Source organism: Blastomyces gilchristii (assembly GCF_000003855.2).
Source record: "Blastomyces gilchristii SLH14081 genomic scaffold supercont1.1, whole genome shotgun sequence".
NCBI lineage: Eukaryota > Fungi > Ascomycota > Eurotiomycetes > Onygenales > Ajellomycetaceae > Blastomyces > Blastomyces gilchristii.
In genome coordinates, this window is record NW_003101682.1 from 1,740,884 (window position 1) to 1,752,707 (window position 11,824).

Sequence of the window (11,824 nt, forward strand, 5' to 3'; positions counted from 1 at the left end):
TAAATAGCAAAAATATAAAAATATTGATAATCAATCCATCTAACTTTTCGTCCCTGAATTTTTATCTACATGCTGCGGGATTGTATGTATGTATGTAGCTTCTAAGCATGCAGAACTAGCCAGGGGATAAATACCATGCCATGCCCTAATTCTTATATTTTTTTCTTTTTCTTTTTTTCTTTTTAACCATCCACACTCACTCACTCCAACATCGCTCGGATCGCCTTGATGAGACAAGTAGGGAGAGAAGAGGCTGGGGGCCATGCTAGCCCGAAGCTTCCCATCCATCTCAAACAGAGCGCTGTATCAGAACTTCGGAAGCTCCTTAGTGGCGCGCGAGATGAGAAACAGGTTAAGTTAAAAAGCTTTCTACCCCATTTTTTCTTTTTTTCCTTGTTAATTGTGAAGCTGGGTTCCTGCAGATGCCTGATCAGGGCAGGCAATGAATCGAGTGCATAAACTTTTCAATAATTCCAATGCAGACAGCAGCAAGATTATAGGATTTCAGAGCTAGTAACTAGTTAACTACTATAGAAATAAGCATTTGCCTTGGATATTTATAACAGGTCTTGAGTTTGACCAGCAAACGGACACACGTAAGTTAACTTACACTGTAAGTAACTAACTAGGTATTTTGACTTTTGGGTCCTGCCACGCCATCTGTTTCTGTTGTCTCGTATGTGTCAGTTCTATCTACGTTAACTACCCAACTACAACAAACAACACTCTCCCACCTGCTCCGTTTTGCTTTTTTCTCTACTCTCTTTTGTGACTTAAGACAGCCCGTCCCCGGCCTCATCTTTTCGTCTACACTTGTCCTCCTCAGGTATTGTTGTCTTTGGCCTTGCTGCTGTCAGTTGTCGTGCTTCGTGGCTATCAGCACTCCCATTCATTTATCATTTATGTGCCTTCAATCATTCATACTGATTTTTGACTTCTATCACACCAGACAGAGCAAGATGTTCCGCTAGGTGGCTCAAGTATCTCTAAGTATCTCTTGCCGCTCTTTTCTGGGCCAGTCAATTGTTTCTCTGGCCTGTTCGTTCGCTTCTGCTCCCAATTCAGTTGTATTTATACTCAGTTCTATTTCTGTCCTGCCATTCTATCCGGTCGACCTGATAGATTCCGCTCGAGGGTCAAGGAAAAAAAAAGGGGACCCCCGCTACTCTCCGCCCGCCACAGACTTGCAGCCATTTCATTCTCAAATAACATCTTGGAGGCTACGCTCTATTTATTGGTTTACGCCGTCCTAAAGCGGTCGAAAATCCTCTTCGACAACCTGTATAAAGGCTGTGACCATTTTGCAGCAGTCCCGAGCTACAATATTAGCAACAGCATATAGAGAGCTACGACACTCGATATCCGGCACAAAGCAGATTTCATCCGCCTTATATTTCGAAAATGGATGGCATCACCGAGACTAGTGAACTGCTCCCTTCGCCATGGACGAATTATACACAACCACCACCAATACCGCTACGAAACCCGTTCCACTATGCCAGGAGCAGATCGACTACGAGCAGCCCTCTCTCCTCTTCTCCAGACTCTAGTCCCACAAGCAGAAGCCGGCGGCACCATTTCTCAACATCCATGAGCCGTATGTGCAGCCGCAGCCGTAGTGGCAGCCCGCTCACAATGCGCTCTGCAACCTCATCGCTGCGCCTGTCATCTCTACTTCTGCGTCGTCGTTTGTCTGCTGTGGATCTGGCGCTGAGTGAGGAACGTTACCGGTGTTGTGAGGACTCTGTTGAGAAGATTGGGTTGGGGCTTATGGAGCCGCGGCCAGTGGATCCTATCCCGGTGCCATTGGCCGTTGGGGATGTGGATGCCACCATTAATATGAATATGAATATGAATAGTAGCAGTATGGGGCTGCTGTTTGAGTTCGAGCAGGTCGGTGATATACATCATCTCGATTCGTTGCGGATAGGGAGTAAGCCGCGGTTTGTTATGGGTGGGATTTTCGAGGTCATGGAGGGATCAGCTTAGAGAAAGAGAGGGTCGCAGCGGAGCTCCCAGTACGCTCAATCAATCGACCTCGACCCATGAGACAAGACGGCACATGAGTTCTGAAATTTGAGTCCACCATGGGTTTCCCAGAGTACGGACTATTCGTGCGCGATGCCTCCTCTCCCCTCCTCTCCAGAGTCTAACCTCCATCCAGGCTTATATCCAAAGAAGCAGACAAACGACTCCCTTTTCCATCTCCACTGTCATGGCGCCTGCACCTGCCACAAAATTCCAGAAAGAGCCACGTTATGAGCGAACTCACTAGGAAGCGTATTCGTTATTGCTTATATTTTCCATCTTATTGGCCCAATATTCATACCGATTCCCATCATTCTCCCCTGCGTCTGACACAGCCTCTTCCCAACCAAGACGAGACCCCTGTGCAAGAGGTAGCAAGTAAGTTATATGAGAAGCCAGGGAACGAGATTGATGACGCCACGCCGTATACGTATATAACACCAACGGCCTTTTGTTTTCATGTTTTGTCTCTCCGATATAGTTGTTTCTTTTTTTTTTCCCTTTCTATGTTAACAATGTATGAGGTTAACAGGTATGTGTTATCGCAGCTTCTGATTTTACCGTTTATTTATTTATTTATTTTTTGTGTTTCTTTTCTCCCACACTCTATATCCGATAACCTTGTTTTTCTTCGCCTATCTTATGCGAATTATTGAGGTGTGCGTTTTTTTGATTATTGATGGGATGTTTGTGTGGATGGCTGGAAAGTTATTTATTCACTGTGATCGCCTGCATTGAATTCATTTCCAATAGATAGTTTTTGTTATACTTCTGTATTTATACTTATATTTATTTTTAATAGAGTAGATGAGACAAGAAAGTGGATGGTTTTTACTTCTTTTACAAATATGCATGAACGTCATCTGGAATTGCTATGCTATGTTTTATATATGGAATAGTCGTCCAACCCCTAAACTATCAGTAAAGACAGGTGGTGATTGAGCTCTTTTGTCTCAGTGTTCTACAGTCAAGGCTATACAAATTTAAACTGAATTAAGTTCAATTTTTTTTATTTTTTAAAAAAAAAATGTCAAATCTCTCATTGTGTGTAGATATCTGTCAGGGAAAAGAGAAGAACTTGTCTCACAGCAAGCCTCTCTCTCTCTCTCTACTTACGAGATTGAGTTTCTCTTTCACATCATTAAAAAAATCGATCACTCACTTAAGATATAGTGTGAGTCTGAGAGAGGGTGGGGTGTTGATAGATATGAAGCGATTCAGCCTCTTAACTACTATGTTTCTCAGATATTTATTTTACACATTCTATACCGTCTATTCAGTAAACCCTAATGATGCAAAAATAGATGCGTGCAGCAAAGGTGGGAACGAAGGCTGGAACTTCCACATGTGTTCCACTTCATTAATGAAATAGGGCAAAATCTAAATAGCTAGATAGCTAAATGAGCTGGTTCTTCTACTATCTTAAGGACACTAAAGAAGGGGGAAAAACAGAAGGACAACCATCTTCCATATCATATGCAGCATTGTCGGAAAACCAGGCAAAAGGACATCAAAGATTCAGAGAATTGAAGCAGAAGTAGCACCGAAATTCAATGCCGCAGTCGCGTTCGCAGTTTAAAACTTCAATTGATACAAAGTTCCCGCAGAATAGCTAACAAAAGGGGAAGAAAGAAAATCCAGATCGTTCAAGAAATACAGAAAAGCTGCAAGCTGAAAAACTGGGAACTGGGGTATTTGAGACACAGCGGAAAAGAATAGAAAGGTAGAAAGAAACAAAAAACACCAGAAGAATCGACAAAACTAGTCCGAAGCCAGCTGAGCGCCCTTGCCTAAGAAAAGAGTGTATTTTTCAACTGATAGTCAACATAGCATGGTCTAAAGGGAAAAGAGCGCGGGTACCATAGTGCACATAATACAAGCCCGCTCTTTGGGGGGAAAACGCCAGGCACACGAAAAAATCTCAGTCAACTTCTGGCTGCATTGTCTTCCGTTGGTTAGGCCATAATTTACGACGGCAATTCGGCTCTCCGCACAGGCACGGGACATCCTGAGGGTCGCTCTGCTTAGAACTTTCCATATTGTAATTGGGGCAGTAGTCGAAGCTAAGTTCGGTTCCCGCGGGGATATCCTTAATAGCAAAGAAGGCCATGTCGAAGATCTTCAGCTCTGCGTCATATTGGGAAACGGGGAACATTTTGCAATTAGGGTTGCAAGAATGGTTCATAAAGCGAGTTATAGACCCATACTTTCTTCCGTCAACTACGTAGTAGTCGTCATCCTGGGAAAAGAAGTCGAGCTGAAATAAATAGCTCGCTGCATGTCCTGGAGTCGCAGCTTCGCGGGCATCAGCTTCCTTTGTGGTGATTACTTCGCCCAGATACCTATCGATATATTGTCCTGCTTGTATGCTTTCTGGAGAGCGTAGGCCTGTGGGAAAGAGATATGAGTATTCATCGGTACTATAGATAAAACAGAGACGCATGCGAGGTTCACTCACCAAAACCACGATTTGTTGTGCAGAATATTTCCAGTTTAACAGTCCGCCCTTTTTGAACAACCTGGTTCCAACAACCTGGCATGCAAGAACAAAGTAGGGAGCATTCATATATCATAGCCCTCCTTTTAAGGAAATCTTGTCTGAGGACAATCTTTCCACCCCGGCCCATCTGATAGGGAACAATGCGATCTTCAGAGTCTACCTCATATGAGAGATGGTCGCAGTTGTGCAAATCACACTTTCTTTCACATCGACAGCCTGCATGGAAATCTGCGTCAACACGCACAACCCCATGCTGAAGCTTGTATTCATTGATGAACTCAAAGTTGAAATCAAGTTTGGAAGTGTCTGAAGCCTTTATATTTAGAGTCACAGCAGGTCCCTTGATCTTCCGTAACTTTTTCGCGTAGAGTGATAGGAGATTCTCATCGTTATTGGCTCGACAGGGACGATAGCGCACTGCTGGCTGTTTAATTTGAATACTGGGCCGATCTACCCCGTGCTTGGGCTGGTAGGATTGTCCTTTGCTGCTCCCTTCCACTGAGTAAAATGGTGACAGGCCATGATGGCTTGGGAAACTAGAATATCCATTCACCCGCGAGCTACAGTCGTTTTCCCAGCTCAACCGTCGCTTTTTGTTGCTTGTGTCGCTACCAGAGACGGAGGGCACGACAATCGCGAAATTTAGTGATGGTTCGTTGGTCGATACCTCGCCGTCCGTGGACGCTTTGCTCTTTCTATCGTTCGACGATGATATTCCACTTGAACTGCTTCCCGGCTGTGATTTCGGGCGCGTGAACTGCTGCAGCAAGATGAGCCCTTCATCTCGTTGCAGGTGTGAGGTTGGGATTGCCTAAATCAGTTAGTGTGATCTAAAATCCAAACAAGCAACACCAAGAGAAGACGGTGATGGCCAACACAACGGGATGGGCATTGAGATGGGCATGACAGAGGCTTGAGACAGAGATATCTCTAAAGCACGGTTTTGTTCAAATGTTTGGGAACGTGAAGAAAAGAGAAAGACCAACAGAAGGAAGAACAGAAAGAGAGATGATATCAGAATCAAAATGCTGAAATTTTAGAGCACATCTGCCAAAAAATCCTCACTAATAAAAATATTGCACTTTGCTAAGGGGAAACTCACTGGTTTCACATCATAAGTAAGCTCATCCTCGGAGGAATCTCTTGTGAGATCAATAACCATTTTATCTTTGCACAAGTGCTGAATACAGAGCCAAAGTCAAAAAGATAGTGCAAGCTTCAAAAATAAACTCTGCAATTTCAATAAAAGCAATGTAAACAGAGAAATAAAGAGATTAAAGCTAGAAGAAATAGTTGTGTGATATTATTTCATTTTAAAATTAAAATGTTGTTATTGATAAATATATTAAAATTTAAAAGAAATAAATTTTTTTAATTAACTAACTAAATTAATTAATTAACTAACTTAACTAGTTAGTTAACTACTTATTTTACATATTATTAATCATTTCTAATTATATTAAAAATAACAATAAAATTGATAAAGTAAAAATAGACTGATTATTAAAATTAAATTAAAATTAAATATAAAAATTAAATTACAGTATATTAATATATTATAATATAATTAATTATTTTTTAAATATAATATTAATAATAATAATAATATAATATATAATTAAAACTTGTATTATATAAACTTGTATTAAATTTATAATATAATAAAATTTAAAATATAATTATAATTAATAATATATTAATTTATTTTTATTTTAACAGATATATTTATTTAAAAAAAAGTATTATTAAATAGTTCTATTCAAATTAATTATATAAATTAATTTAAATTAATTTAATACTATTTTTAAATATTTAAAATTAATTAAATATTTAAAAAGTAATATAAATAATTATTTAATAATAATTTTTTAAAATAATATAATTTAATATAATACTTTTTTAAAACTTAATAAAGTTCTACTGTTATTAATTTTTAAAATATTAAATATTTTTTATATTTATTCTCTGATTAATATTATTTATTTCTGCATTCAGATATTAATTATCAGTGATTACTAACTATAAACTTTTAAAATAATACTGATAAAGATGAAACTTATTATATAAAAGAATAATCAAAGTTAAATATACTAAATAAATTATACTTAATTATTTTTCAGTACTGTTTCAGTTTGTGAAATTAATAGAATAAGTAATATGATATAATTCTGTATCAGAATTATGAGAATAGCTGAGTACTACTGAGAATCTATCAAGTTTTTATAAAGTGTATAGAAGATTTTAAGATATTCAAGAGATTTAAAAGTATATCTATATTTATCAGACTTTGAAAATGAGTTGTATATTAATACTTAGTATTGAATTGTTCATTAAAAAGATTAGACTTTAAATTTTAATTTACTACAAGTAACTTAATAACATTTTGATCTTAATTTTATACTTAATGTTTTCTTTGTGTTGACTCTATTGAGAACTTGAGATCTTACATGAAAGAAGTGCTGCTTTGACCCCTTGACAATAATTTGACCTAGTGGAACTTTGTTGTAGAAATACTTGTTAGCCTGATTCATTTCAAAGCTTGAAGGCCTGGTTCATTACTGGCTCTGAGAACTACACTCTTTGTGGCCATTCCGTCAGCTCCTGATAGAATCTTGGAAATACAATTTTTGACAGACCCGAAGTGGAATATACAAGCGCGCAAAGCAAGAGCATCTCGCGTCCAGCAGGTGCTTTTTTCTGCCTGTGTGCTCGAGTTCTTGAGTTTCCGTTAGGTAGGCCACTATTAAGAAGAGCTAGTATCTTCGTTTCTGGCGAAAGCTTAAGGGGTCGGGATCTCCCCTTTCTCAAGTTTTTGGCAAAAGTTTACTGCATCTCTAGCAGATTCCATGGCAAAGAATATCAAGTGCCTTGAGAGCAAGAGGAATGGGAAGGAACAAGGAGGAATGAGACAAAACAGACAAATAGTGCATGTTTATATCTCAGTGAGTCATCAGCTCTCATTCCAGTCCATGTCTTCTGGACCTTCTGGAATCATGTATGTACTGTACATTGATCAATCAATCTCTTCATTCTGTTCTATTCCACTCAGTTTACAAACAATGAATGAACTTGGCAGTAACAATCAAACCATCTTCTAGTTCTTTTCCCTTAAGTATTCTCCAATTTTATTTTTCTTCTATTGTTGAATATTGGCCATATTTTAAGCAGCTTTATTTAGACCCATGCGGTGCTGCAGCCTACCGGTGCATACTATACTACACTCAATATACTAAAGTTAACTCTCCTGCTTAATCAGCTGGCTTGGCTTGTTGTCTGACGTTACTCCGTTATCCCCTGGCCGCGAGGATACAATTAGCGTATTTTAACGTGTACATTAGCGTATTAAATACACGAAAACTACTGGATAATATGAGAGATCAGCCGTATTGACATATTTTAGTGTAATTTATGTAATCTATTTTATCTGGCCTGAATTAATATTATTAGAATAGTGTACTCCGTATGGATTCACATTATCTATCAGATTGATAGCTGAGAGATGATGTAGATTTTAATCTAGTTAATACTCTTCAGAGATGAAATGTCTGCTAGAAGTGCACTGACAGATCACTTTCACTTTACATCTGTTTTTATACTGTCTATTAAAAAAATCAGTCAATCCGATTAAAAGAGTATTGAAGAATTGAAAATCATCTGTAGAAGTCATATTTCTCTGTCATAGTGAGCAGGGTTAACAGCTTAGTTGGTACACAAATAGTATTGCGCTAATTGTGTCCTCGCCGCCAGACTGAGATGAGGGATATACCACGGGCAAATGTTGATCCTCCAGGTTATTTTAGGCCTTTCGTCCTTACGGCATAATTTGAAGTTGGTGAGATACCAAAGCATAGATGTAAGTTAAAGAGAAGTCCTTCCAAATTGACTACATGAACCTAACAATGAATTACACAATGCAGGGATTGAATATAGATACTCTGAAGCGCTGATCACTTCAATCCCGCTCTTAGGTGAAGACTTTCTAACGCTGTGCAGAGGAGCAAACTATGGGAATGGGAGTGTATTGTTGGAGGATTATTAACCACAGATTGTGTCAATGCGCTGGCTCTGACGGATCAAAATCAGGATATATCTATAACCTTGTCAGTGGGATTTGAGAAAGGAACGCAATTGATTGAGAAGGTTGGACTTGTGCCTAGGTGAATTTGAGATGTGTTGACCGTATTTTCATCCCATTTCCACTATAGTGGAGAGTCCATATTTGCACTTGGATCATATTCCACTTTCTGAAACAATTTTGTTTTGATGTATTCTCTCTCTCCTTTTAAAGCGGTGGCACCAGCCTGGGAAATGCAAATTGGTTAGATTCTTTAGATCTAAATGTGTGGGTGTCGATGCATCTCTTCCGGCATGCTTGCGCGCTGACTGGCTTCTCATAATGGTAGGTAGGTATGTTGGTGGTTGTTTTGCTGGGAATAGTACTGAGCTTTTGGACCAATATCGGTTTCCTGTAACAGCAGAAAGATGTTCACTCCTCAAACAATGCTGTTTTTCAATCCTTCTGAAGTTTATATAGGCACCTTTTAGTCACAAATAGAATGGACATGTTGCTTGACACTCACATCAAATATAAAGTTAAATAAATAAATAGGCAGCTTGGTGGATGAAATCCCACCACTTCATCCTCTGACTATACACCCTTCCCTCCTCCAATAAAATATTAGTGCTACTTACTACTGACGACTCTTGAGGTTTAATCCGATATTAGCCGTTTAATTTGAAGATATCTTTGAGATTTCTTGCTTATTTAGTCATTTGCCTATTTAGCCAAGAAAATCTATGGTGACAACGACAAACCTTGCAATTCAACTCGCACCAAATTAAGGATCTTTTATACCGTCAAAATGGCGGAACTTTCACAGGGAGATCGCGACATTATCAAGAACCATCCTCTAACCAACTCAGTCAATAGTTTACAAGGTGTGCTTCAGGAAGCTGAAAAAATCTATGAGTCGCGCCCTCTCAACAGCCTTGACCAACTCTATCAGGGGGCGACTTCGGGACTCCTCTCAGCTTTACAGGGAGAGGATGCAGCTTACAGCCTTCGCTCACGGATGAGTGATGGAAATGTGGCATCTGATCTAGCACAATTAGTCGAGCGCCTCCAAAAGGCAAAAGGAAACTTCAGATACTACGAGTATCGGCTGCTAGTATGTCTAGTCATCCAAAGACCACCAGACATCGAACTCCAGAGCGTCGAAAAATGGAACATCGACATCTGGAAAGCTATATTTAACCTCATTGTCACAATCCCTCGAACAACACCATCAGCGAGCATCCCCCCCTCCTTTGACAACACCCCAGTCAAATCCACCTCATCATCACAGAAAGGTTCCAAACAGACACTTGAGTTAGTGAATCCAAGAATCTTTGAGGAGATACATGACTGCAAATTTCAAGATGTTGAGGGCTTCTTCAACAAGTACTTTGAGGGAAAAGACTGGAGCAGCAAAGCAGATGCTATCTGTCAACATGTGCTAGCCTCAGACAGTGATGATGGCAATTGGGCCCAGTTCCCTGATCCTCCTACACAGGCTGATGTCCTCACCTGATGATTTCATCTTCAAGAAGATCTTCTCTTGAAATCATGCGGCATCTACTACACCACAGCAAGCAAAGCAGATCTTACTGGTTCAAAGACAGAACAGCAAGTTGATCTTCTTTTGAGAGCTAGGGGTGAGAGTCTCTCACAGAATAAACATGACTGGAGAGACATTCTGGTAGTTGATGAGCTCAAAAAATCTAAGGAGGAGATCAGGATCAAAGGCACTCTGTTGCAGATGAGCCGCTATGTGCATGAGATCTTTTCTGCCCAGCTCATCTGGCAGTTTGTCCATGCATTTGCAATCTGTGGGACCAAGATGAAAGCATGAGTGTTTGACTGCTCAGATCTCTACAGCTCAGGCATCATCAACATTGACACAGATTCAAGACAGTTCTTTCAAGTGCTTGTGAGTTACACCATGATGAGTGATAAGAAGCTGGGACTGGATATCTTTATTGTTAGAGATGAAGGTGGCAGCAAATCAATAACTGTCAAAGAGCCTGGAAACTCAGAGGAAAAGATGCTGCAGCTAGGGGAAATGCTTTCTTTTCAGCATGTCATTGTGTGTCGCGGGACAACATGTTTTCTTGCAAATGATGGACAGATGGAGGGTGTAGCCAAATTCTCATAGATGTCAGACAAACGGCAGCCAGAGGCAGAAGTTCTCAAGCTAGCAGGTCAAAAAAATGTCCAAGGGGTTGCCAGGATCATTGGCCACAGTGTCATCACTAGTATTGCTGACATGCGCTGCGGCCTGACCTTCAACAATAAGCAACATGACTTCAAAAGTGCACCCCCCAGCACACCCTTCTTCTTTCATCAATCTCAGCTGCTCACTGAGCCCTGTCGCCTAGATCTCCATCAAAAATCGTCTTCCATAAAGCACAGATCCCCAGACAAGGGGATGCAGACATTCAAACGATCGCGTTCCATCAATCAACTGTCAAGGGACACTCAGCAGGAGCATGAGCCCATCAATCAACTGTCACAGGACACTCAGCAGGAGAATGAGCTAGCTTTCTCCATTCAGTCAGCACACAAGCCAAGCCTATTTGACAGGGATGGTGAGGAACTCTATGACAACCGTGTTCTTCACTGTCTTGTGATATCACCCGCTGGCCGGTCAATCTACAGATACAAGTCACCCCTGGAGCTGCTCAAGGCCCTTCGCGATGTAATAAAGGCACACCAGCCTCTATATCTGGATGGGAACATTCTTCATCAGGATATTTCAGAGAACAATATAATAATAATCAATCCAGATAAGACAGATGATCTCTCTGACATGCTAATTGATCTAGATCTTGCCAAAGAAGTTGATAGCAGGTGAAGTGGTGCATGGCATCAGACTGGCACAATGGAGTTTATGACAATTGAAGTGCTGCTTAATATTGATCATACCTATCAGCATAATCTTGAGTCTTTCTTTTATATGCTTATCTGGCAGTGCGCCTGTCATGGCTGGAGAAAGAATAATCATCCTAAGAATAGTAAACTTCATGCCTGGTATACTGATAACTATGAGAACATTGCAAATGTCAAATTTGGTCATATAAGCAAAGCTGAAAATGTGGGATTTGGGTTCATTTTGAGGGAGTTCTCTTCAAAGTTTCATGATGTTTTATCACTTTGCAGGGCTCTATGAGACATACTCTTTCCTTACAATGATGAAGGCCTTATTATTGGCACTTCCCAAGACCCAAACCACTTATACAATCCTATTATTAAGGCAT

At 40.0% G+C, this 11,824-nt stretch overlaps 3 protein-coding genes across 4 annotated transcripts; 2 read left to right on the forward strand and 1 right to left on the reverse strand.

Moving 5' to 3' along the window:
* The first annotated feature begins 74 nt into the window (after positions 1–74).
* BDBG_00258 lies at positions 75–3,056 on the forward strand. 2 transcript variants are annotated; one of them, XM_031719814.1, is made up of 3 exons: positions 365–852; positions 950–2,101; positions 2,165–2,990. In XM_031719814.1, exon 2 carries the CDS (start codon positions 1,402–1,404, stop codon positions 1,987–1,989), a length of 588 nt encoding a protein of 195 aa, XP_031575703.1. In that variant the 5' UTR covers positions 365–852; positions 950–1,401; the 3' UTR covers positions 1,990–2,101; positions 2,165–2,990. The 2 variants fall into 2 exon arrangements, with proteins under 2 accessions (XP_002629012.1, XP_031575703.1); XM_002628966.2 differs by having other exon boundaries at positions 75–3,056.
* Positions 3,057–3,192: 136 nt separating this feature from the next.
* Positions 3,193–5,864, reverse strand: BDBG_00259 (histone-lysine n-methyltransferase). Its single transcript, XM_002628967.2, has 3 exons — positions 5,631–5,864; positions 4,487–5,339; positions 3,193–4,416 (listed from the first exon to the last, which is right to left on the reverse strand). Exons 1-3 carry the CDS (start codon positions 5,688–5,690, stop codon positions 3,950–3,952), a joined length of 1,380 nt encoding a protein of 459 aa, XP_002629013.1. The 5' UTR covers positions 5,691–5,864; the 3' UTR covers positions 3,193–3,949.
* Positions 5,865–9,183: 3,319 nt separating this feature from the next.
* Positions 9,184–11,421, forward strand: BDBG_16074 (uncharacterized protein; the record flags this gene model as incomplete). Its single annotated transcript, XM_031724098.1, has 4 exons — positions 9,184–10,036; positions 10,115–10,373; positions 10,446–10,653; positions 10,723–11,421. Exons 1-4 carry the CDS (start codon positions 9,391–9,393, stop codon positions 11,419–11,421), a joined length of 1,812 nt encoding a protein of 603 aa, XP_031575704.1. The 5' UTR covers positions 9,184–9,390.
* Between the last annotated feature and the right edge of the window lie 403 nt (positions 11,422–11,824).

Coding starts and splice junctions, on each gene's coding strand:
- BDBG_00259 (XM_002628967.2), bottom strand. CDS start 5,690: ATGGTTATTGATCTCACAAGAGATTCCTCCGAGGATGAGCTTACTTAT. Junction 5,340..5,630: donor TTACTTATGATGTGAAACCA/GTGAGTTTCCCC, acceptor TAACTGATTTAG/GCAATCCCAACCTCACACCT. Junction 4,417..4,486: donor CACAACAAATCGTGGTTTTG/GTGAGTGAACCT, acceptor TCTTTCCCACAG/GCCTACGCTCTCCAGAAAGC.
- BDBG_00258 (XM_002628966.2), top strand. CDS start 1,402: ATGGATGGCATCACCGAGACTAGTGAACTGCTCCCTTCGCCATGGACG.